At 43.4% G+C, this 25,809-nt stretch overlaps 1 protein-coding gene across 1 annotated transcript; it reads right to left on the bottom strand.

Moving 5' to 3' along the window:
• Nucleotides 1-9,830: 9,830 nt before the first annotated feature.
• On the bottom strand, nucleotides 9,831-25,555 carry ZNF706 (zinc finger protein 706). The gene is made up of 4 exons (XM_075920264.2): nucleotides 25,367-25,555; nucleotides 14,480-14,616; nucleotides 13,086-13,193; nucleotides 9,831-11,981 (listed from the first exon to the last, which is right to left on the bottom strand). The coding sequence occupies exons 2-3, from the start codon at nucleotides 14,612-14,614 to the stop codon at nucleotides 13,098-13,100; spliced, it is 231 nt and encodes a 76-aa protein (XP_075776379.1). The 5' UTR covers nucleotides 14,615-14,616; nucleotides 25,367-25,555; the 3' UTR covers nucleotides 9,831-11,981; nucleotides 13,086-13,097.
• Nucleotides 25,556-25,809: the final 254 nt, after the last annotated feature.

The raw sequence follows: 25,809 nt of genomic DNA, 5'->3' as shown, positions 1-25,809 counted from the left end.
TGAACCTGGATTGTATGGAATAGGCTTTAATATAAAGAACAAGCTCATAAGGTGTCTCAAGCTCATAAGGTGAGCTGCCAGTTGGCATCAATGAGCAGTTTATGATGCTCTGATTAAGGCTCACCAAAAACCAACAGGTAACTATTGTGAGCACCTATACACCAACAATGGATGCTGAGGAGGATGTAAAGGAAGATTACTTACTCTCTGCTGCAAACTATTTTATCGGAGACCCTTTAAGAAGATAATATTCTTCAGAGGGATTTCAATGCACGTGTTGGATGAGACTCAGAACTGTGGAAAGGAACAATCAGGAAAGAAGGAGTTGTCAAAAGCAACTCAAATGGAATCCTGCTCCTGACCAAATGTGCTGAACATGAATTTATCATCACAAACACCGTTTTTTGACAAAAGAACAAGTTCAAAACATTTTGGACACACCCACGTGCAAAGCACTGGCATCTTCTCAACTATATTGTAGTTCATGCTTGAGATCACAATGCTGATGACTGCTGGACTGATCATTGCCTCATTCAATCCACAATGAAAATTAAGATTGCCCCCAAAGGAGGCTACAAAAGAAGCAGATCGGGCGCAAGCTGAAGGTTCAAGATCTGAAGGACCCCATTAAGCATGACCACTTCCAAGCAGTCTTAGAATAAAAGCTTCCATCAGAATTTCTGGAAGAAGTTAAGGAGCAATGGAGCCAGCTGAAAGCAGTAATCATCAATAGCTTTGAGGAAACTATAGGCTACCACATCAGAAAGCATCAGGATTGGTTTGATGAGAATGATGTTGAAATTGAACAACTCCTCAATGAGAAGAGAATGGCATTTTGTGCTTGGCAGAACGATATACATTTCAATACAAAAAGAGAAGCTAAGGCCAGGGTGGAAGTCCACCATAAAACCAGAGAACTCAAGACCAAATGGTGGACTGAAATGTGAAAGAACTCCAATATTTCATGGACACCCATAATACATGTGGCTTCTTTAATGCTATAAAGGCTGTTTATGGGCAAGCTTATCATAGGATGAACCCCCTTCATGCTAAGGATTGAACTACACTTTTGAAGGACAAAAAGGCATTAATTTTCGCTGGAAAGAACAGTTTGAAAATCTTAATTGTAACTCCATGGTTGCAGATGAAGTTCTAAAGCAAATCCCTTAAGGTGCACCTAGACAGTGGTGCCAATCCGGGATACTTCCGGTATTCTGAAATAGCATTTTTCACATCTTGACAGAATGCCTGTCATTTCAAAATTGCTTGCCACAAGGATTAAGGGATGTTTTAGAATAGTGCTCTATTTTGAAATTTCGCGCTGTGTAGAGAGTACCAAATTTCAAAATAAGTGATTTCAAAATTAATTCAATAAGCTATGCAATTTGTGTAGCTCAAATTGCTTAGCTTATTTCGAGCTAAAGGTGCAGTGTAGATGCACCCCAATGACCTTCTAGGGATAAGCTCAAAGCCCTCCCAATTTGCATGAGGCATACAATGCCATCAAACAGAAAAGAACAGCAAGGCAGAAGGACCAGATGGGCTTTAAATCTTTAAAGATGGTGGACCAGAGTTAATTTGGCAGTTTAGCCTGCTTATCCTTAAAATTTGGATAAAGGAGGAGATACCCATGGAATGAGGGATGCCTTGGTTGTTACCCTCTTTAAGAAAGGGGATAAAGCAGACTGTGGAAACTATTCTCTCTCTCTCTCCTTGCTGCTGCAGGCAAAGTTCTGGCACAGGTCTTTGCAACACATCTTCTGCCCCTGTCAGAAGTAGTTTTACCAGGGTCACAGAGTGGCTACTGACCATGTTGTGGAACTGCGGATATGATCTTCATTGCACAGCAGCTGCAAGAAAAGTGTCAGGAACAAAACTGACCACTGTATATGGCTTTTGTTGATCTAACTAAAACCTTTGACTCAATGAATTGCTGTGCCCTTTTGACTGTATTTTCGAAGACTGATGTATTTATCAGGACATCCAATGTCCTAAAGTTGCTTCATGACAACATGAAAGCGACTATTCTGTGCAGCACTGGCTCCCAAAGTGAACCTTTCAAATACAAACAGGAGTCAAACGGGGCTGTATCATTGCCACAACCACGTTCGCAGTCTTTATTGCCGTCATTTTTTACTTAATTGCTGGGAAGCTCCCAGCTGGTGTTGAAATCATCTACAGAATGGATGGAAAGCGGTTTAGGCTCAGCAGGCTGAAAGCTAAGAGTAAGATTTATATTGGAACTTAAGTACGCTGATGACAATGCGGTTTTTGCCCATTCTGAGAGACCTTCAAATTATCTTGAATGTGTTTGCTGATGCTTATGCATGTCTTGGTCTCACCTTCAACATCAAGAATACCAAAGTGCTCCATCAGCCCTCTCCAATGAGGTACCATATGCCCCATCTATTAAAATCAACAGAGGCACTGGAGAATGTCGATCATTTTCTTTGCCTTGGAAGTTGTCTTTCATCCAAGGCAGATACTGATATAGAAATCCAGCATTGTCTGAGCTGTGCCAGTGCAGCCCTTTCCCGTTTATGGCACAGGGTTTGGGTCTGAAACCTACACAACCTAGAGATATCACTTGAAAGTCCTTGAGAGATATCACCAATACTGCCTCTGCAAGATCTTGAAGATCAAATGGGAAGGCAGGTTCACTAACATTAGTGCTCTGGAAGAGGTAAAGACCCACCAGTATCAAGGCAATGATCATCCGTCAGCAACTTCACTGGACTCGTCACGTTGTTCAGGTGTCAGACCATTGCCTCCCAAAACAGGCCCTGTTTTCTCAGCTGAAAGAATACTGTAACATGGGAGGACAACGGAAGTGTTATAAGGACTTGCTAAAGGATAACTTAAAGAAGTGCAACATTGATGTTGACACTTGGGAGACATTCATCCAGGATCACTCAAAATGGAGAAGTCTTACGCAATGGCTCCCTGCATTTTGAAATTGTCTGTGTGACGGCGTGTTGGGGTTTTCCCGTCTCCTGCAACCCCGTAATGGCACATACAGACTCCACCAGCTAGTAGAATAGAGGGAGTTTATTGCTTCTCCAGGATACAGCACAGCACAGATGTAATCTGGTTACAGGGCAGGCCTAGGATGCCTCAGCCCCCCCTTGAGATGGGGGAGACTGGGCCCCTAAATTCCAGCCCCTTTCCCTAGGCTGTCTCCTCCATGCTCCCAGACAGAAACTAACTCACTCACTTCCAGCCCTGCCCCCAGCCAGGGCTCCACTCCGCCTTCTTCCCATTGCTCCACACCCTGGGAGATAGCTGGTCAGACAGGTTTGGAGCCCCCTTTGCATAATGACTCATCCCCTGCCCTGCTGGGCCATGCTACAGACAGCAGCCAGTGGGGGTCACCCACAGCCCACTGCCCCGCATAGCAACCAGCAAGGTACCCCCCAATACGTCACAGTCTGCTGACAAGCTGAGGAGGAGAAGAGGCACAGAAGGAAGAGGAGACTGATTTCCAGGCATGGTCAGCAGCTTCCTGCTAAACCTGGAAACATCTGTCCTCACTAACAGAACTTGTGGTCCAAGGATCGGCCTTATCAGCCACCTGAGCGTCCACAACTTCCATGGAAGATGATCATACTCGGCAATGAGCGATCACTCATCATCAGTGCATAGAGGTTCCTGTCAGGAATCAGGGTTTCGCCATCAGCCACCCTACAAAAAGAAAGTAAATATTTTCTTTCATAATACAACATAAGCAAACACAAAGCATTGGAGAGCAGAACAGAAGCTAAATGGGACATCTGTAGGTTTGTTTATGACGAACATACACAATCAAGATTATCAAAAGTGATCAACAATTCTAGGTAACCAGCTTGAGACATGTTAAAGGAGCTACAATTTCAAAAGAATGCCCACCTTCTGAAATAGTTCTAGTTGGGTATTAAATAACTGGAATGTTCAAAATCGCTAATCACTTTGGTCACAAATCTATGACCAAGATTTTTAAATGTATTTTTTATTAGTGTTGACTAGGAAGCAGGTGTTAAAGGAAGATCGGTGCAGGACACTTTTAAACAAACAAAACAACACACTAGGAGCAAAGTCCAAAGGAATTCCTTCATTCTAGTTCTATTTTCATTTCATAACAAATACATCAACAATAAAATATAATCCGTTAGCACGTTTAAATGTGACTGTGTATCTCTCTTTCAATTCATTAAACATTAAGCTAACTCAATATACAAATTTTAACCAAATCATTTTAATAATTAACTTTTTTGCATTTATTTCACAATTTCAGTGTCTCCCCTCCCCAGCTCTCCCCTCTTCCGGAGCCCATAGTTTCAACTGGGATCCCACTGGGTTGTGGAAGGACATAAGAATGGCCATACTGGATCAGAACAAAGGTCCATCTAGCCCAGTATCCTATCTGCCAACAGTGACCAATACCAGAGGGAGGGATCACAACTGGTAATCCTCACGTAATCCCTCCCATCATCCCCCTCCAGAGAAACAGAGGCTAAGGACACCATTCCTACTCATCCTGGCTAATAGCTATTGATGGACCTAACCTCCATGAATCTATCTAGCTCTTTTTTGAACCCTGTTAAAGTTTTACCCTTCACCACATCCTCTCGCAAGGAGTTCCACAAGGTGGCCTGTGCGCTGAGCAAAGAAAAACTGCCTTTTGTTTATTTTAAACCTGCTGCCTATTAATTTAATTTGGTGACAGCTAGTTCTTTTATTGTGGGAATAAGAAATTACTTTTCCTTATTCACTTTTTCCATACCAGTCATGATTTTATAGACCTCTATCATATCCCCTTTAGTCTCTTTTCTAAGCTGAAAAGTCCAAGTCTTTTTCATCTCTCTTCATATGGGACTGGTTTCAAACCCCTAATAATTTTTGTTGCCCTTTTCTGAACCTTTTCCAATGCCAATATATCTTTTTTGAGATGAGGTGACCACATCTGTACAGTATTCAGGACACACAATTCTTGGGTCCTTTGAAATCATGTAGAGTCCATGAGAGAATATTAAGTTAATCAAATTTAGGAACGGTCTAAGCTTTTATTTTAACATTTTGAGTTATGGCTTGTGAAATATGCCAGCTGTGATCTTTTTATGTAGATGCATATCCTCAGATCAGCTTCCCAAGAAACGTTTCTCTCACACTGTGTAAATACTAATCTAGGAACTGATTAGTAAACTATTTCTCTCTTATGTACCATCCACATGACAGTTTGTCGTCTTTGGAGTAAGGAACTTGCTTGTAAATTGTAATACAGAGAACATTACATCTAACTTGTAGAAGCCTGAAAAAGTAGCTGGGGGAGGTGCGATGGAGATTTTACAAGGGTATTAGAACTACTACCTTTCTGCATGTACAAGATATCTATTTATTTGATTCAGCATTTGACAAACACATAAGGTGATGTTAATTGCTTAATGTGTGGTTCAAAAAGTTACTCTCTCCTCAAGACAAAGTTTGGAGAATAACGTACAGTATTAGTATGTCTGACTAATTTGTGCCTACTAAAGTCAATGACAAAACTCTCATTGATTTCAGTGGTACAGAATCGAACTCTGACTTGGTAGGAAATGTAAACACACAGCACTAGCCACAGTAGGACACACTATCTGAAGTTAAAGGGTTTCTTCAAGACAAAATTGCAAAGCTCTGATTTCAGTTTTTCACATGGCCTTACAGGGATTTACATTAGCAGTATATAGCTCACCTTTGTATCAAATGTATTTTACATGAAAACCATCATGGTATTCAATGCAGGCATGTCATAGGAAAAAAATTTAGTTCTCTTCAAAAAACCCTCTTCATAGCCAACTTACAATGGCCAGTACAAGTACAGCAGAATCCAGTTACAAAAGAAACCATATGCACTATTTGTAATACTATAAAAGTTAAATAAGCTAAACATAACTCCTAAATAAGGAATTCACCAAATTAAAACCATTCTTAGTTTAATATATAATCCTCCTCCTCTACTGAGGAGATTTGCCATCCTGTATGCACTTCCATTCATAAGGAAGTTATTCTATTCAGGTTCTTACACTGCACACCCATTCCCAGACATCTGATCCAAGTTACAACATTGAACACAATGGCATCTTTGTCTCCAAAGTGTTACCACAGTACAGATAGTAATTAATCATAACTGCATACTGAACTCTACAAGCCAACAAAATATTAGTCAACATTTTAAAACTTTTTGCTGTAGACAAATAGTTAACTTTTTGGGGGGAGAGGGGTTGGAAAAACTGATACCCTATTTTTCATACTTAAATACCTGAAAGTAAAACATGTTGTTTTTCAAAGTTTTAATTCAAAAACATCAAGTGACTATTATACCACACACATATTACATACACACATACATGTGTCATCTCAGGACTCATCTAGATTACAGAGAATGGTCACAAGAAGATATGCAAATTCCACAGGAATTTGCATATCTTCTTCCAATTGCACTTTCGAAAGTGAAAGTAGTTAAGACACGGCTTTTTGGAGGAACCCCCCTTTCGTCAAAAAGCCGCTCCTCCTCAAAAGAGGAGGCTTATGTGGCTTTTCGACAAAGAGGGAGTTCACCGAAAAAGCCGCATCTTAACTACTTTCACTTTCGAAAGCTCTGCTTTTGAAAATGCAATCAGAAGATATACAAATTCCGTGGGAATTTGCATATCTTTTCAACCGTTCCCTGTAGTCTAGATGAGCTCTCAGAGGGGTAGCTGTGTTAGACTGTATCTACAAAAACAATGAGAAGTCCTGCGGCACCTTCTAGACTAACAGATGTATTTGGGCATATGCTTATGCCCAAATATATCTGTTAGTCTTTCTGTAAGAACGGAAACCATTGACATAACTGGTATTTTAAGAAACATCAGGAATAAAACAAAATTTGTAAATAGAAAACCTTGCTCTCTTCAACCAGAGAGTAAGTTGTGTATATTTAACATTAATTTATATTCCAGTAGTTCTCCCCGCATACCAGGCATTGCATTGTACAAAACCCCTATGAAGGTTTAGTTTGTGACCAATTGCAGAAAAGGGTAGTGATGAGAAACACAACATACAATGAAAGGGAAAAGGTGATGATTGTCCTTGTTTTGACATTTGCATTTATTATATAAATTGCCCCACAATTTCTATTCAGCCATACCATTATTACTTGGCTAATTTGTTATAAGCACTAAGAGCAGCAAGTGAACACACCACTGGGTGAGGCTAACCCTTATGCCCTCTCTTGCTGCCTGAGACCCCACTCCTCCCATCCTCCTCCCTCTACCAGAGTCCAGCCCTCCCCATGGCCACCAGCCCCACTGTGCAGCACTGGGCAGGCAGGTGGCCAGAGCACCCCCAGCCTCAGGATCCCCACAGCCCCAGGCCTTTTGCACATCAGCCCCAGAAGAGTGGGAAGGGAACTGAAGTAGGCAGACATGGGTCTGAGGGGGATGGAGCATGGGCAGGGCCCCACCTGGCTGCTTAGGAGGCACAGCCTTCCCCTACTTATGTTACCCACCACTTATAAGACAGTATGGCCTTATAGACCAATGTAGAAAAGATATAGTGCCACAGAAGAAGGCATACAGATGACTGTGGGAGACGCACACAAGTGGTATGTTGAGGCTGGTTCTTTCTATCCTAGTGATGCCAATGTCAAGTAAAAAGAAAGGATGAATTAAGTAGAAAGGGTTAAGGTTATGCAGGGCCTTGAAAGCCGGAGGAGGGATTAAGGAAATGATATGGTCAGAATGATATATGCTGAGAGGGAAAGCAGAACACATTTAATTCAGCTTCTGAACATATTAGTGCTATACAGAGTTGGAGAGTACATAACTAAATCATTGAACACACAACAGATCAGTAAGGATAATCTTGTCTATGATGCATTCTCTTGCTCCTCAGTACTCTCATATGTCACACTCTCCTGTATGTTGGAATTTTAGCCATGCCCTGCATATAAATGCTTAACACAGCTTGAACCTTTGTGGGAAAATGTGCAGCTTTGACTTTTATTTGCCATAGATTTTTATCATGCTAAAATGTTTATGGCTTTAATACCTTTAACAGTGGAAAAAATGTTCAAGGAGAAAGAGGCAGGTCATTTTTGATTTATTAGACATACCACCACCTCAAACACAGTGTGTTGATACTATAGCTGTCTCTCTGCTGGCACGAAGACTCACCTTTAGAACACACTTCCAGCTAAACCTGTATCGAACATTGGCTATTATGCTTTGCACAGGGCAAAGCTATGTTAGAAACAATTGATCATTTAAGCAGAGTTTGTCTGTCCATTCAGACTGGAGGACCAAATTAAGAAATACTACATAACTAACATTTAGCCAGTTTAGAAGTCAATATAGTGAGGCCATCTTCTATATAAGAAAATTCCTTATCATAATTCACATTCATCAATGACCGCTAAGCACACTTCAACCATGTTAACACTAAGCAAATTTAGGCTCAGTGATTTTGAAAGGTCTAGAGATTTTGAAATATCCTCTGGGAAAAAAACCCTTTCATTTAAAGCTAGGTAATCAGACCCCATATGTCTGTCACAGGCTTTATCCCAGAAAACTGAGGCATTCAAAAATCATTAATTACTTTTGAAAAGCCTTATACATGGCATTGAACCCCACTGAAGAGTTTTAAAACATGATTTTTGGCACTGTTTAAAAAACCCCACAGGCCTCTATTAATGCAGAAAGATATCCAGATCATTATAAGACAGTTGTTGGTAGCAAAACTCCAGCTACTGCATAGACAGTATCATTAATACAAATCCAGAATCAAACATACTACAGCTGGCTGAATGTACAGCCATTGCAAGAATACATTAAAGGTTCTAAATGGATAGATTAGCCATCAGGCTCTATGAGTCGAGACAAAGCTGACCCTTTATTCTGTATTCTTAAAGTAATCTTCTTGCCCGTGAGAACTTTTGGAATTAAGGGATGCCAGTATTCAACCTTTTACTATGCTTTGACTTTATTAAACATTAAGCTTGTCAATCTTCACTCTGCTCTATTTTCAGATCTGCATTAGAACTTGGCTCTTACTATGCAGTATCACTAAAATCATGTTTCAACAAAAGTGAAATTTGGAGGAATCCAGATCTTCATTGTTGTGTAACTTGCAAATATAACTCTCTTGGTCAATCTTTAGTGCAGTGAAGAGCAAGCTGCTTCACAGGAGAATTAAAAGGTGGAGAAGTCTCTAAAGAGATTGCCAGAATATCGCACAAAACACAAATACTGCTTTATTAAGGGTTACATATTAACTGTCCTTGACTTTTTTTTTTTTTGGTTGCAAAGTCTTCAATAACCTTCCATAGGTAGCTCTCTTAAGGGGAGAAAGATAGCAGTTCCTGCATAGAAGTCAGACTTCCAGAATCAAAAAGTGGGAAGTTAGTCCTGCCACAGCTACTTATTGTAGTGGAATAGCTTCAAGATTTAGAACTGTCTGGACAGCATTAAATGTGTTTTACAAAAATGCAAGAACACTTGCTTTTCAATAGGTATGAAATATCACATTTTACACTTTTAGATTTTTTTTAACTTGCTCTTTAATCAGACACAGTACAATGCACAATTGTGTCTCTTTAGCCAGCATTAACAGGATGCCATCCTCAAGTTCAGGAGAAGTGAGAAACTCCCCTATTTCTTAACACTCCCTCCCAAACACACTTCTTTAAATCCATACATTAGGTTTAGCAGACAATATTAATGGAGGACAATTCCCCCATCTAATCCTGCACTTTCCACCTCTACTTTTGGGTTTAATTTATTAGACAATGTTACAATATTTCACATTGCAACAGCTGTAAATAGGGAGTATATTCGTACAGAAAACTAACGATCATCCTGGCCTTTACCAAAAACAACCAATGGTTATGCAGTTTTAGATTGTCAGTTTGCAAACTGCAACAAAATTCCTATAAAGTAGGTTAATTTGTCCTACCAGTATGATGCTGCTTTCCAGCCACCTTATTTGCTCATTAATTACATTTGCTACATAATCTGTAAATTAAGCAACAGAACATGTCAGTGTTGGGGGTTTTTTAAGGATGCATCCCAGAACCTTATCATGAAGATGACCAGACTACCAAGTATCAATGCAAGGAACATTTTCCTCAGTGTATATGCATCTTATTTTTGAACAAACTCTATTATGAAAACATTTAGGTACCAGCACCAAGTTGAAAGGCAGATTTCTTGTCTTGTGGGAGTCAAGCTGTCAGGCTGCAGTTATTAACTTTAACAAAAAATTAAGAGCTACATTCTAATGTCAGGCATACTAGTGCAGCACTGGATTATTTTCAGCAAGTGAACAGCATTTCTATAAAAAGCCAGTGGTATACAGATGTCAAAGTGGGCATATTACAATGAAGTTTTAGGCCGAAGTGAACTTTTACAGGGATACAAACTTAATGTCACAGTAAAGAGCGAGGGAGGCTAGCCTGACAAGTAATTCATTAAGAGGAAATGTGGACATTAAAAGAGGCTATATTTGACTAGGTATACCAAAATCACCACTATTTCAAGTGAATTTCATTAAATCAAAGAATGTGTTCAACGTGTATAAAGGTTACTTGGTTTGGTCTAGAAGAAATGAGGTTAGCTATTGTATCACCCAATTTCTCAGAAATTCATAATATTGCCCCTCTCTGTCTAATGAATTTAAGATCTGTTCTTTGGCAGAACAACCTCAAACGTATTTAGGATGGCTACTATACTGCAGACGCTTCAGCCCAATTCAAATACATCAGTTTTAGATATTTCCCCTCACTTGCACTCTGTATCTAAGATTAGAATTCAGCCCATGATATTTTGACAGTTAAATCTGTCCTTAATTGCTCTCATTTAGGAGTTTTAGGTAAAGCCTAAAATTTTCCCTGGAAATGTTGGTAAGTCAGGACTGATTTAAGTTTAACTAGCTACATCACTTCCAGTTAGTCATTCGGCTTTTGAGTGCTTTCTAACAAGTTTATTTTAAGTTTACTGTCAAATAAGTGAATCAATGGAGTTTGATTACTTTGCACACTTCTTGAAAAAAGTTGCTACTAAAATAACCAGAGCCTTTTGGGGGGGGGGGGAGAAGAGTAGAATTGTGCCTGATTGCTCATGTGCACTTACAGACTGAATATTATAAATGAAGAGCAGTTACTTTAACTGGATAGAACATTTGTGAATATTATTCAGATAAGCATGTCTAGAAATATTACATTAAATTGTATTCTGTCTTAGCTTTGCCAGCCACCTACCAAACATTAAGGTTCACTTGTCTAAGAAGAGTTGCTCCAGTGCTTGAATAGAAGGAACAAGTTCCCTTGCAGCAAAGGAGAACTGTTCTAAATGGCTTGTAGTATTGACACTCCCTAAATAAATAGAACAAAAAAAGAAGTCCCATAATTCTAATGCAGCTTTTAAGAAGTTGGCTACGCCTCTAGAAATTAAATTTTAATAACCGAGCTCAAGCAGGCAGAGTATTGGAAGGTAAACATAAGCAGTTTCCTTCTTAGGTTAGTTTTAGCTCAGCTTATCATAATGCACATTACTTTTGGTGGAATGAAACCGCACAAGTTTCTGGCAGGATGGACAAAAATTCCACTTTGGCCTCATCAGGGTTTTATAAGACAGATAATATGGAAAGTTAAAACAGAACTTCTACAAGCATTTAACCTGTGATATTGTAAAAATCAAAGTACTACTTTATTAAATGAGTTATTTTACACAATATGAACATCAGTATAATTACAATCGTAAAAAATGTTTATAACAAGTATGGACTGATTTTCAGGTTATCCAAATAGGGCACAACTGTACATTTACACAGAATCGTCTTTGCATGAAGCTCAAGAGGGAACAGCATAAAAATATGAATGTTTCTGTAACCCCTTCAGTTTTGCTGATCAACAGTTTGTTAGAAAAGCAGGTGCAGATTTGTTATGTAGGGCTTGACTGTAGACAAGTTAATAGGTGCCATGAATTCACCTACAAAAAAAAGAATAATTCAGTTAAAGTGAACTGCAGAACACCACTACTCAGCTTCCAAATCAGAGAAAAATCATGATAATGAACTAGTTATAAACCAAAGGCTTTATTATTATATTATTGGCATTGGTCTAGCCACCTTGCAAATCTTCTCCAAAGATGAGAATTTATATACACTCTTTCTACCCATGCCAAACAGTATGTATTTTATGTTGTGTAACAAAGCTTAAATATTTGGTCATGTACTAAACAGCTCTAACTTTATTAGATCTTGTATAGCAACAAGCAAATTAAGCACTCTTTCAAAAAGGTATTTATAGTAATTTGTTTCTAAATACCTTAATACTTCACATTCATTAGTTTGTATCAAACAGGGATGTTAGAATGGAACCAATTAACTGGTTAACTAAGCATCATCTTATCAGTTAATGTTATCAGTAAACTCAACACAGAAGCAGGCTCCAAGGGAGCAGGGGCAGCCTCCTTGCTCCCAGGAGCTAGCTGCAGAGCCGGCAGTGAAGCCTCCCCAGGAGCAGGGCCAATAGCCTCTGCCAGCCTGGCTCCCAGGGAGGTGGCATTGATGCAACAGGGAAGCTTTGTCCCCAGGAGAGGAGCCAGAAGCCCCTGCCAGCCCAGCTCCCAGGGAGGCAGCAATGGAGCCGGAAGCCCCTGCTGGCCCTGCTCCCAGGGAGGCAGCTTCACTGTGGGTTCTGCCTATCTAAGCTTTATGTTGCTGTGCTCACAGCACATGTAAACGCTAAGATTTGTAGTGGTTACATGGTTATCTTTTTAACCGATTTTTTACATCTCTAGTAACAACTCCATAGGAAAACCTCTCATCCAAAGCTGTATTTTAATTAAGTTAGTATCAATTGTTGAAGCAAGGGCCAGGCCTCTTTCTGCTGCAGTAGTCATACTGATTACATTGCTTCTCATGCTTAGCAATCTGAGGATGCATTTTTAGTTTCAAGCAAACTTTTACTTTGAAGAAAATAAAGTAATTCTCACATAAGCCAATGAACAAGACTAATTAATATTAGAACAAACAATATTAAGATTAACAATACAACTCAGATTCAGTTTTAAAAAAGAATATGTAATGACCTGTAAACAACTTTATGCCTGAACATCAGCCAATTCTGGAGGCAGGGGGGTCTTAGGATGTTTGCTCTCAAAGTGCTGTTTGAAGGTCTTGGGGTCCGGCATTTGTGTCTGATTTAAAGAGGAAAAAAAAAAATCTATGAACAGCAGAAGTATTAGGTAAAACCTTTACATTGAATTGTACTCCAATTTCAAACTTTAATTTTCTTCCAAGATGAACACAAGGCTTGATTTGTTTCTCTGATGAACGCAATGTGTGTATCACCAATCTTAGTGCCAAAGTACTTTCAACACACAAGTCATCAACATGCTATAGTGTTACTATACAAGTTTTAGAGCATTTCTGGCTCAATATTAACTACAGTCCTCTTGATTTTTAACTTGTTTTCCACCAGTCGTTATCATATACTGTGCCACCTGCCAAGAACACACTGAAAGATATGTGCTCACATATTAGAAGCTTCCTTGCAAAAGTCAAGTTTATTCAATCTATGATTTTACAAATTAAGAGGGAAGCCTACTCCCTTCAAAAACTCAGCCAAAAGATAAATATCCATCCTTTACAGAAACACGAAGACAATTCATTTTTTTACAGCCTCAGTTATATTGGAGCCTAAAGAGTTAGTTGTAGTCTCTGGTGACTCACTAAATGTCACACGCAATCTTAACCCTTTGTTTTTAGAAATGCACAGACTAACTTCTGATTGCATTAGTAGGAAAGCAGGCTTATTTTTCAGAAAAGAATGGGATTATATATTGGACTGTACAGTCCTCCATTGGGAAGCTTTCCATTAAAGCCCAATATAAGTGACAGGTCTGATCTAGGACTGGCCCTTTAAATGAATGCACTCTAAGAGGAGAGGCAGGATTCAGGAGAATCAGTCAGGAAGAAAGTCAGAATCTGAGTAGTGCTTAAATTTCTGTTCTCATGTCAAGACAATTACTTTGGCAGAAAATATAACTATTTATTAAAACCTGGCTATAGCTCTTAGCCTCATTCAACAGAATCAGCTACCAATGATGGCAAGGCAGGCAAACATCTTTCCATTTAAAGACAAAATAAAATACTCAACAGAAAGTGATCTCAGACCTCTAGGCAAGCCTTTTATTGCATACTAACTGCAAACATGAAATCTTACAATTAAGCAGTCAGGAACTAAGAAAAGTCCTGATTTTTCACATGCACTCATGGGAAGCCATCTTTGCTAAGTTATCTATGTAGCTAGGGTCATACCTACAGCCTAACTAGAAATATACCTACCAGCAATTAGCCAATTAACCCACTATTACCACAGATACATTTACTTTGTGGTTTCCACAACTTCGTCCTATAAAAGTCCTACTCTAGGCTGAAAGAGTTGCCCATAAATAATACTGTCTTTTCTCCTTCTCCTTACCCTACAGACAGTGCAGGTATATATTAAGGCAGCCTTGGCTGCAGCCTTCTGATCATGTCCTTGTTTCTTTTTCTGTCCAGCTTGCTTTTTGGCATTTTTCTGCTGCGATTGAATCTTCTGCTGTCCACGAGCCATATCTACAAACAAAAGAAGGATGTTTAGACTAAGTGAGAAAGAGACTGTTGTGGCCAGCAACTCAGAAGGTATCCTTGAAAGCAAAGTCATACGCTTTGTCCATTAGGCCTACTTAATTCACACTAGGCAGACATAAGGACATCTGTTCAGGTGCCTTGTGTAAATATCTCTATACGCCAACTACTTTCAACATGAAAAGAGATTAGCAAGTTCCATTCTAAAACTTCCTCCTAAATGAGGCTTCAAACCCACCTTTTAAGAGGTATTTTCAGTCAACAAACACTATTACTAGTAGTCGAGTAGCACTTGAGACTGACAAAACAAGTAGGTGGTACCATGAGCTTTCATGGGCACAACCCACTTCTTCAGATGACCAGAGTGTTGGAAGTCCAGATACAAGAATAAATAAGGGAAAAGGGAAGCAAGAAAAAAGACTTGAGTAGATAAGCTTCAGAGGGATAGCCAATTGAGTCTTTTACAGGAAAAACAAACTTAAAAAAACAATTAGTCTAGTAGCATCTCAAAGACTAAATAGTTAAAAGAATCTGATAAGAACCATTAGTTTGCACTAGGAAAGGAAGATGACCAACACCAGATTCTACACAGAAATAAAGAACCATTAGCACCTTCATTGTTTGGTTGGTTGTTAATGTGCGAACCATCGGATATCACGGATTCAAACCATTAGCCTAAGAATTAAACTTGTGAATGAAGTTAAGCTCCAATCCTTCTCTGTGTATTTGGCTTGTAGAATTGGTCTGAAACAAAACGCGTGTCACCTACAGCCCACAAAAGTCTACAACTTATCCTGGAAAATGACCCTCCACTCTCAGAGGCCCTGGAGGAAAGGCCAATTCTTGCTTAGACAACCCCCTAACCTGAAACACAGTCTTTCCAGTAACCACAGAACACAGCTACATCATAAGCATCCAGGAACCCACCCCTGCAATCAACCCTGGTGCCAACTCTGCCCACACATCAACAAGCCCACACATCGATTTCATCACTGGACCCAACCACATCAGCCACCAAATCAGAGGTTCATTTAACTGCACATCCACTAATGCGATCTATGCCATCAAATGCCAGCACTGCCCCACTGAAATGTATATCGGTCAAACGGGACAGTGTCTACATCTACGGGAAAGAATTAATGGACACAAGTCAGATATCCGAAAAGACAACTCGGAAAACCTGTTGAACACTTTAATCTTCCTGGACACTCATTAATGGATCTCCAAGTCGCTGTTTTGTTTCAAAATAATTCCACAAGCCAAATACACAGAGAAGGATTGGAGCTTAACTTCATTCACAAGTTTAATTCTTAGGCTAATGGTTTGAATCCGTGATATCGGATGGTTTGCACATTAACAACCAACCAACGAAAGTGCTAATGGTTCTTTATTTCTGTGTAGAATCTGGTGTTGGTCATCTTCCTTTCCTAGTGCAAACTAATGATTCTTATCAGCCTCTTAACTATTTAGTCTTTGAGATGCTACTAGACCAGTGTTTCCCAATTTTATTTGGACATGGAACCCTTTTAAACTCAACAGAATTTTGCAAAACCCCTAATAAGTCTAATATATAGAGCTGAAAGAGTAGGCCACAAATAAGTAAGGATAATAATAAGAAAAATGCTAAACAAGGTCATGAGATCAACATTTAGTTTAATTACACATTTAAAAACAAAAACCAACATAATATTAATCATTTTTTTTTAAATCATAAAATGTTATTGTAATGGAATTTTCTTGCGGAACCCTTATTTTCACTTCACGAAACCCCAGGGTTCCATGGAACACCATTTTGGAAACACTGTACTAGACTAATTGTTGTGTTTTAAGTTTGTTTTTCCTGTTACACTCACTCAGCTAGCCTTCTGAAGCTAATCTATTCATTGACTTTTTTTCTTCTTCCCCTTCAATTTTTTTTCCTTCTCCCCTGCCTCCTCCCTTATTTAACACCCTGATCATCTGAAGAAGTGGGTTGTGCCCACGAAAGCTCATAATACCATCTACATGTTTTGTTAGTCTTTAAAATGCTACAGTAAACTTCCGATAATTTGGTACCTTTAGGACCCAGGGGGTGCCGGATTATCAAATATGCTGGACTAACAGAACGGGGGGCTATAGGTCTGGGGTGGGAGGGATGCCATCCCAGTCCCCTCATAAGCCCCCCTTCCGATAATCCAGCACTGCCCCAGGCATCCCCGATTCAGCTGCTGCTAGTCAGTTTCAGCAGCGGCTGAATCGGGGACGCCTGTGACAGAGCAGCTGGGGTGCTGCCGGGTTGGACCAGTAGCGCCGCTCCTCGGTGCTGTGGGACCAACCCAGCAACACCTCAACTGCTCTGTCCCAGGCGTTCCCGAGTCAGCCACTGCTGAAACTGAGCAGCAGCTGACTCCGGGAAGCCCGGGTTAGAGCTGCTCTGTCCCGGGCTTCCCGGAATCAGCCGCTGGTCAGTTTCAGCAGTAGCTGAATAGGGGTGCCTGGGGTAGAGTAGCTGGGGTGCTGCTGGGTTGGTCCCGTAGCGCCACCCCACAGCGCTGTGGGACCAACCCGGCAGCACTCCAGCTGCTCTGCTACAGGCTTCCCGGAATCAGCCGCTGGTCAGTTTCAGCAGCAGCTGAATCAGGGAAGCCAGGCGCAGAGCAGCTCCAATTGTCCGGCTGCCTCGAGCACTTCTGGACCATCAGGAGTGCCGGAGAATTGGATGCTGGACTAATGGAGTTTTACTGTACTAACTAGACTATGTGTTGTTTAAGTTTTTCCTGTTACAGACTAACTCGGCTACTCCTCGGAAGTATTACCAACGCTGCCTTTTTATATGCGCTTATTTTCTAATTCCTGCCAGGTAAAGAAATTCAGGTTTAAAGATCTCAGTTTGGTTTAATCAATTGATTTTCTATGCAATAAAGCCTTAACATTTCCACACGAACCCTAAATCAGGTCATAAGTATGTCAAGACAATGATTCTTGAACCATTGTCCATGAATCACTGGTTACCATGAAAGACTTGCTAGGGCTCTGTGGAAAGCTGGGTGGTAACATGGTGCTGCCTCTCCCTATTGCAGGCTGCTTTACAGGTGTCCAAACTCTTCCTTGCAAAGAACATAATTCTATAAAATCAGCTGGAAACCCCAGGAGCCAGATTAGCTGCCTCCATCAAAAGCCATTGCCTACATATAGAAAGACAAGAGCAAGACAGAAGCTGCCCTCAGGGACTGAAGTCATTCACCATCAGGGAAGGATGCCTACAAGACATGGAAATAGTGTAATTGGACTGTATTCAGTGGAGCAGGGAATGTTTTATGGAAAACATGTTACTTTTGTGTTTATTCTAGCTGCCAATTCCTCATCTAAAGTGTTTATTTTTAAACTGATGTCTATTGTTAAACTGATGTCTATTTGTATTTTAGAAGTACAGTAAAACTCCAGTTGTCCAGCATCCAGTGGTCTGGCACTCCTGCTAGTCCAGCACCACCTGGAACCCGGAAGTGCTCCAGGCAGCCAGACAATTGGAGCTGCTCTGCCCCGGGCTTCCCCAAGTCAGCCGCTGGTCAGTTTCAGCAGCGGATGACTTGGGGACAGAACAGCTGGGGTGCTGGGTTGGTCCCATAGCGCTGCCCCTCGGCGCTGTGGGACCAACCCGGCAGCACCGCAGCTGCTCTGCCCCAGGTATCCCCAAGTCAGCCGCTGCTGAAACTAACCAGCAGCTGACTCGGGGAAGCCCAGGGCAGAGCAGCTGGGGTGCTGCCGGGTTGGTCCCACAGTGCCATCCCCCCATCCTCTACCAGACCCCTCATAGCCCCCCCTTCCGATAGTCTGGCATATCTGATAATCCAGAAACCTCTGGGTCCTAAAGATGCTGGATTATCGGAAGTTTACTGTACCTAGAAACCTAGTTCTACAATGCTAATCATTGTATGACTACAAAGACAGTTCCTTCTCTAAAGTTTTTACAGTCCATTTAATGCTATAGCTACAAACTATAAAAAGGATTATGAAGTCAGAAGGTGAGAAAAGACAAAGTAAAATTTTCATGCACTTTTTTTTTTTAAGAAGATATAGAAATGCAATGGATTCCTTATGTCCAGCAACTGCCAGGAAATAGAAGCTTTTAAACAAATCTAAGGAGCCACTTTTAACTTTCTATGCCCACGTTATTTAAATAAAGTATGGAGTAATTTTGGCTCAATAAACACACTACAGTGAAACCTTTGTTATCTGGCACTCTGTTAACCAGAAAACTTTGTTAACCGGTATTGCCCCCAGCCACAATATTGTCACATTTTCAGGCACACAGGCCTGGCTTAGTTTACCATGACTGGCTTGATTTTTTATTTAAGAAGTACTAACCATCTTTAACTCAAAATAGAAACGTGAGACCAACTGCCTCACACTACAAAACTACAAATATTAAAAACTTGAGTTTTACTATTATTGACCATTGGTTTTTTCTAGGTTGATGGAACCCTCAGATAACTGGAATTTTTAGATATCCGGCACTCTCGGGGAGTACGGCGTTCTGGTTAACACAGGTTTTACTGTATATTAACGAGAGTTTTCAGGATGTTAGGAACACATGTCAGTTTCACTACCCTGTAAGCCAGTACATCTTGGAGCCTCTGACAGGTGATCCTAACTGGTTTGGCCAAGAGGCTATCAAGTGCCAGCACTTCAGCTGCCCTTTTCTCCACTGATGTGCATCTCCTAACATTTGCCTTGGAGCTATCTACCCACATCCTCAGGGAGAGTTCGGGTAGGAAGAAGAAGGGTGATGATGTCAAGGTGTCCCCCTTCCACTCTGCATCCTCTCTCCACAGAGCAGAGAAGGGACACAACAGGACTTGGGATGGAGTTTGCTGGCTGCTTTTGGGAGTGGTGCAGGGCCAGGGTAGGGCTGAGCCTGCTTTAGCGCCACTGCAGCACCACCCAGGAGCCACCAGAGATGAGCGATACCCTGCCGGAACCCATATCCTGCACTCCTACCCCAGTAACGAACCCCCTCCTGCACTCGAATCCTCCACCCTAGCCCTGAGCACCCCTGCATACAAACACCCTCCCAGATCTTGCACCTAAAACCCCCTCCTGCACCTGCCTACCCCAAGATCATCTCAGAACCCCTCTCACACTGCAAATCCCTTAATCCAAGACCAGAGCCTGCACCCCAACCCTTTGCCCCAGCCTGGTGAAAGGGAGGGAGAATGGAGTGAGCTGGGGCGGGGCCTCAGATAAGGGGCATAAACAAGGCAGGGCAAGGGTATTTGGGTTTGGGGTAGATCTTGGATTGAGCTTACATTCAAAAAGTGATCTTTTGCTTAAAAGGTTGGAGATCACTGTTGTAAGCTGACTGCTTGGGCAGCCATTCAGGAGAGAGTCAAACACTTCCCAACTGATTAGCAGAGTGCCCATAGCCAGCAGCATGTATTTCTATTGGTGTTGCACATTAGGGATGTAAGCAACTAGTCGATTACCTGATAAGCATACGTTTGTCAGGTAGCTGAGTAGTGACTCCACTAGTCGCTTCCCCTCCCACCACGCTGTCTATCAGAGAGGCAGCAAGAGGGGAGGGGAACAGGAGCCAGAGCTGGGGGAGCTGTCTTAAAAGCCAGTTCCCCCCAGCACCATCTCCGCGGGGGGCAAGGGAAGGCAGAGGCACATCAGGGAAACCGTCTGAGTGGAGACTGAAGCAGTCCCCACTTGTACCGAGCCCAACTACTTCACCTCTCTCTCTGAAATGTACGAGAGCCACTAGCAGTTCTTGTACATTATCAAAGCAGAGGTGCAGAAGGATAGCAAACGCTCCCCTTATCAACTAATCGAGCAATGTATGGAAATTCCATCAACTACTCCATTAGTTGATTAATAGAATTTTAACATCCCTAGTGCACATATGCAAATAAAATTTACTCTGCACATGGATGTAAAAAAATTAAGAGGAGATATTGTTCACTACTAATGGTTTCAACTAAGCTGTTATTTACAGATATATGCTTTATTCCTGGGGGAATTGTGTGCCACTGCACGCATACAGAATTCATATTCCCCACAATTTCTTTGCTTCTTTGCAGAAAAATGACTGACAGGGAAGCCACAAAAATGGTCATGCATCCCTCTTGCAGAACTGAAGGGGTCATTTTAGGCACCTGGAGCAGCCAGCAGAGAAGTAAACAGGACTGAGGAAGCCTTTCCTTATCGACTAATCATATAGTTGCTAAAAGTGTTATTGACTATACCAGCTGTGGCCAACCCAGGGCTCGCAAGCTGCATGCGCCCTCCTCCCCCCTTAGCTTGAAAGCTGCCCCAGCGCCTCCAAAAAAACAGACCTCTCCTCCTGGCTCCCTGTGCTGACCTGGGCAGGGGAGCCGTCCGGTGTGGCCATGAAAGCTGCAGAATTCAAGATGGCGGCAGAAGCCAGCTGTGGCCAAAAAGTTTCAAAATGCATTTAAATGCGGTTTCTTAAAGGGTCAGAGCCTTTTTTTTTTTTTTAAAGAGCTTTATTTTTTGGCTCAACCAAACGCGACCAGGGGCTCCTTTTAAAGGGGCGGGGTTTGTAGCCAGACAGACCCTCTCCCCCCATCAATCTTGCTTGCACTCTGAGATGTCTGTATACAGGGCACAGAAGGAACAATAAGGAAAATCAGCATAGCCATTAAGCTTTGATCTGCTTTGATGCGAGATCAGGATATGCGAGTTTTCTCTGACTCTGAGTAAGCTGAAAACATGGATATGAGGAGAGAACGATTAAGGCAAAAAGCTGAGCTCGAGGCTGCAAGAAGTGCCCAGCTGGCACCCATGTTGATACGAACACACACAGCCATCCCTGGGAGAGGAATTCCCCACTGAGAAAAGAATGCCCAGTCCAGGCAGTCCCCGAGTTACGCGGATCCGACTTATGTCGGATCCGCAGTTACGAACGGGGCTTTTCTCACCCCAGAGGACGCGAGCAGCAGGACGCCCAGATGCGCCACGGTCCCGCCGCCTGCGTCTTCCGGGGCAAGAAAAGCTGATCCGCGTCTCCCTGGTCTCTTACAAGTGTAAATTAAGTTCACAACTCCCTTGTAAGAACTGGTGTCACAAAAGACAGACCAGCACCATTTGGCATCACAGATAAGAAAGAGAAATACGTGACCCCATGGGTGTAAAGATGGGTACGGCAGTGCATTCACTTTGAGTGTCAATCTACCCTCTACCTGCTGGTCAGGTTAGGTGTCTGACCTCCCGAGGTTCTATGGGGACGCCCACCTCGTATTTTCGTCTTTCCTAGGAATTGAGGGACCGGCCCTGGCCTGACACGCTGGAGTCTAGAGGCACAGAAGGGGATAAAAATTGTACCTGGATGTGGTCCTCTGTCTTAAGTGTACACAGACTTAGAGCTCTTTAAAGATTAAGCTGTTACTTGGTACTATTATTTCTGTTTTCCTATCTTTATCTTCTTTGTAACCATTTTTTAGATCTATATTTTGCTAGCAGTTAAGAAATAGAATAACCATTGCAACCATATGATTTATAAGCTTCCTCAATAAACCTGTAACTGTTTAAACTTTAACCTGACTCCTTCAGTTGCTGTAACAGAAACAGGCACAATTTAAAAGAACTTCAGCCGGTCTTAAGTAACAGATATAGGGAGAGCCTGGGCGTTTGGATTTGTGTCACTCCCAGGTGGCAGATCCGTTGGGGCACTTCTCAGCCTCCCCCAGGCTGCCCGCTGCGAAGGAATCTCAGATTCTAGCACCTAAAATCTGAAGTGTAATAAGCTCTCCCTGTAAACTTACTGGGGCACCTGTCAACCTCCTCCAGGTTGCCCACTGCAAGGAACCCCAGTCTCAGCAGTTGAAGTCTCGGGTGTACAGTATACACACACACCACTCACTGCCCTGACCGTCGGTTGGCAGAATTGGGGCGCTCGTCAACCTCCTCCAGGTTGCCCGCTGCAAGGGACCCCAGTCTCAGCAGTTGAAGTCTCGGGCGTATAGCGCGCGCACACACACACACACACACACACCCACCCACCCACCCACTGCCCTGACTGTCGGCTGACAGGGTTGGTTTTTTTTTTGGCTCAACAATTTTGCCCCAGCTCTTCACGCTGGATCCACTGTTATCTTGGCTTTGCCCAGAATGGGTTGGCCACACCTGGACTACACGATTAGCCGCCCTTTTAACATTGTTAGCCCCCAATGAGCATCAAACACCTTCACCAGGACTCTGCTGCAGAGTTCCATTGCCCCTACACATGGAATGCCTCCAACTAGTTCCTGAGCACCCAGCCCCCCCCCCCCCCCGCCCTGCACAGAGCTACCCAAACTAACTGCTCCACCCAAAACCCTCTCATGCCATACACCTAGATCAGGCATGTAAAATCCTGTTTAACTGGTTAACTAGATAAACATGTTGTTTAACTGATTAACCGATTATACAGGAAGGTAGACTGGAGCAGCCACCTCCCCCCCACCACAGGCAAGGGCAGCGGCAACCAGGAGCAGCCCTTGTTGTGGCAGGCCCAGCTGCCCTGGAGGACAGAGGCTGCCCTGGCCAAGATACCAGAACAGCCCCTGCATGTGATGGGCCAGAGCACCTCACAGCAGGGGCTGCTCCAGCATGGCTTGAGCAGCCCATGGCGGGGCCCTGTGAGCTGGAGTGAAGAGCTGCTCCAGTTGCTATCAGTTAACCTTAAATAGTGCTTACCAGTAACTGGTTAACCACTCATATCCCTAAACTGGATCCCTCTGCGCGTGGAACCTATTCTGCTGAGCCTGCCTGCCCCAGGCCTAGTGCAGAGGAGCAGGGTGCTGGAGTGTTGGGTGTTTTGTTGGCGGTGGGTTTTTTTTGTTGCAGGCTTATTCCTAGTACTATGTCAGGAATGGGTGCAAACTCATCAACCCCTTTGTGCAGCCAGTGGCCTGTGCCCACCACTGCCAAGCTGGAGCTTCCATTTACTAACACATTTTGCAGAATTTTAAAATATTGTGAGTTTTTTGGGGGGTTCCCTCAACAGTAATTGCATCAGGGCCTCAGACTATTTAAGTAATGGAACTAAACCTTCAGCTAACTATAAGAATCTTTAGTGTCCTAGGCAATTTAATAGACTTCATTCATCTAAACTTTACAATAGTGTCAAAATAGTTTAAAAAACAATAGGAAGAGACTAAAATTTCTTTTAGACGAAAACATCAAGATATGGGAAACTGAGTGAGGTTTAGTTAGGGATGCGACTGGGCTCATCAATTAACTTTCATGGTTACACACAGGCTCCTATGGGGTATGAGTGGGGAGCCGCCTGCCCCCACATGTAATGGCTGAAATATACTTGATTAAAACTAGGGATGCTAAAATGTGGTTAGTTATTTCTCCTGACAACACTTACACCTCAATTAGAGTATTACAGTAGGTTTTAGATAGTTTCTTGATATTAATTTGCTTTAAAAAACCCTGAAAAATCACAATGACAATACCAAGGTGACTCATAAGTATGGACTTATTTTTGTTTGTCTGGTTCTCAACTAAAGAAAGCATTTCTTTGACAAATATGAGGCTTTCAGATTCAGCCCTGCCAGATTTTTAGTTTTAAAATTATGTGAATTATACTTAATGTAATTCCAATATGCACAATTTGAACACCAAGCATACTGACAAATTAAATATTATAATGCTGTCACTTTCAGAGTTTGCCTACAATTACATTGAACCACAAGGCCAACTTCATATTTCAGAAATAAAGTAACATATTATGATAACATTTCTGATTTCTTAATCATAGAAAAAAATCTTCAAAAACCTAAAATGGCTTCAAACCTTGAATTGATTTAGACTTGCATGACAGGGCACACAAGAAATTGTAATATGCTTGCTAGACATTAAAGCAAGCTCAGTTAAGATGAAAATGCAAACTAGCACAACTCAACCAAAGGCCATAGCATTGCAATACACCTCATAGTACGTTTTAATTTTTTGTATGACAATCAAGATTGCAAGTAACCAAAACCAGAAAGTCAAACTTGGGGAACTTTCATGTCCTGAGACAAGAGAGCAGCAGCTGCTTCCTCTGACGCTTGCAGAGGCCACAAGTAGTTTATAATAGTCCAGTTTAGTGCAAGATCGTCGAGGGCCCTGGCTGATGAAGCAGAACCAACCTCAGGGAGCAGCCTGCTTTGAGACCCAGAATTCTGTCCGGAACGGAGCAGGACGTACAAGTAATTCAACCCCTGCTGGGTCACCCTTCGGAGCGGGGGCCGGGGAAACGCTCCAAGCAGGTAGCGCCACAGCCACCCCCGACGGGACAGCGTGACAAGCCGGGGAAGGGGCCCATGGGGGCCAAGTGGGCAAGGGCCGGGAGTGAAGGGCTCACCTCCAGGGCCAGAGTCCCACACCGCCCAGCCACCCTGAACCGCAGCGTGCGGGCACAGCCTCCCCGCCCCGCACCCCGGGGCCCCCCTCCAGGGCCAGGCCGGGCCGGGGCCTCCCCGCCCCGCACCCCGGGGCCCCCCTCCAGGGCCAGGCCGGGCCGGGGCCTCCCCGCCCCGCACCCCGGGGCCCCCCTCCAGGGCCAGGCCGGGCCGGGGCCTCCCCGCCCCGCCCCGCGGCCCCCCTCCAGGGCCGGGCCTCATTCCGCGCCGCAGGCCTCGTCCTCCGACCAAAGAGCGACCGCGGCCGCCCGCCTCCGCCAGCCTCAGGCCGCAGCCCGGTCCCGCGGGCCGCCTCCTCCTGCTCCGGGAGGGGGCAGGCTCCGGCTCGCAGCGGCCCCACTTACCCGGACTAGCCGGCCCGCCGAGGCGCTGGCGAGCGGGTGGGGAAGGCTCCGTGCGGCCCCGCAGCAGCCGCGGCCGCCGCCTCGCCTGCCCGAGAGGAGGATGGAGGAGTCGGCGCCTCACAGCTGCGCACGCGCGCGGCGCTGCCTCCGCCCCGCCCCGCGCGCGCCAGCCGGGCCCGGCAGCCCCCAGTCACCGCTGGCCAATGGCGGCGGCGGCGCCGCTCTCTTACATAACACGGGGGGGGGGGGAGGGTAGGACTCGGGGGCCTCCTCTGGAAAAGGGGGCGGGGCTTGCGCCGATGCCCGGATGCTCCCGCCTCCGGAAGGAGCTCGGAACCTCGCCCCATAGCCCCTCCGCTTCATGCATGCGGGCGGCTCTGCCTCCAGCCTGGGCTCGGCCCTCGCGCACAGCCCCGCCCGTCTGTGCGGGAGTGGGCGTGAAG

Source organism: Pelodiscus sinensis, chromosome 2 (genome assembly GCF_052426305.1).
Source record: "Pelodiscus sinensis isolate ZL-2025 chromosome 2, ASM5242630v1, whole genome shotgun sequence".
Taxonomy (NCBI): domain Eukaryota; kingdom Metazoa; phylum Chordata; order Testudines; family Trionychidae; genus Pelodiscus; species Pelodiscus sinensis.
This window is presented reverse-complemented; position numbering and strand designations above follow the sequence as displayed.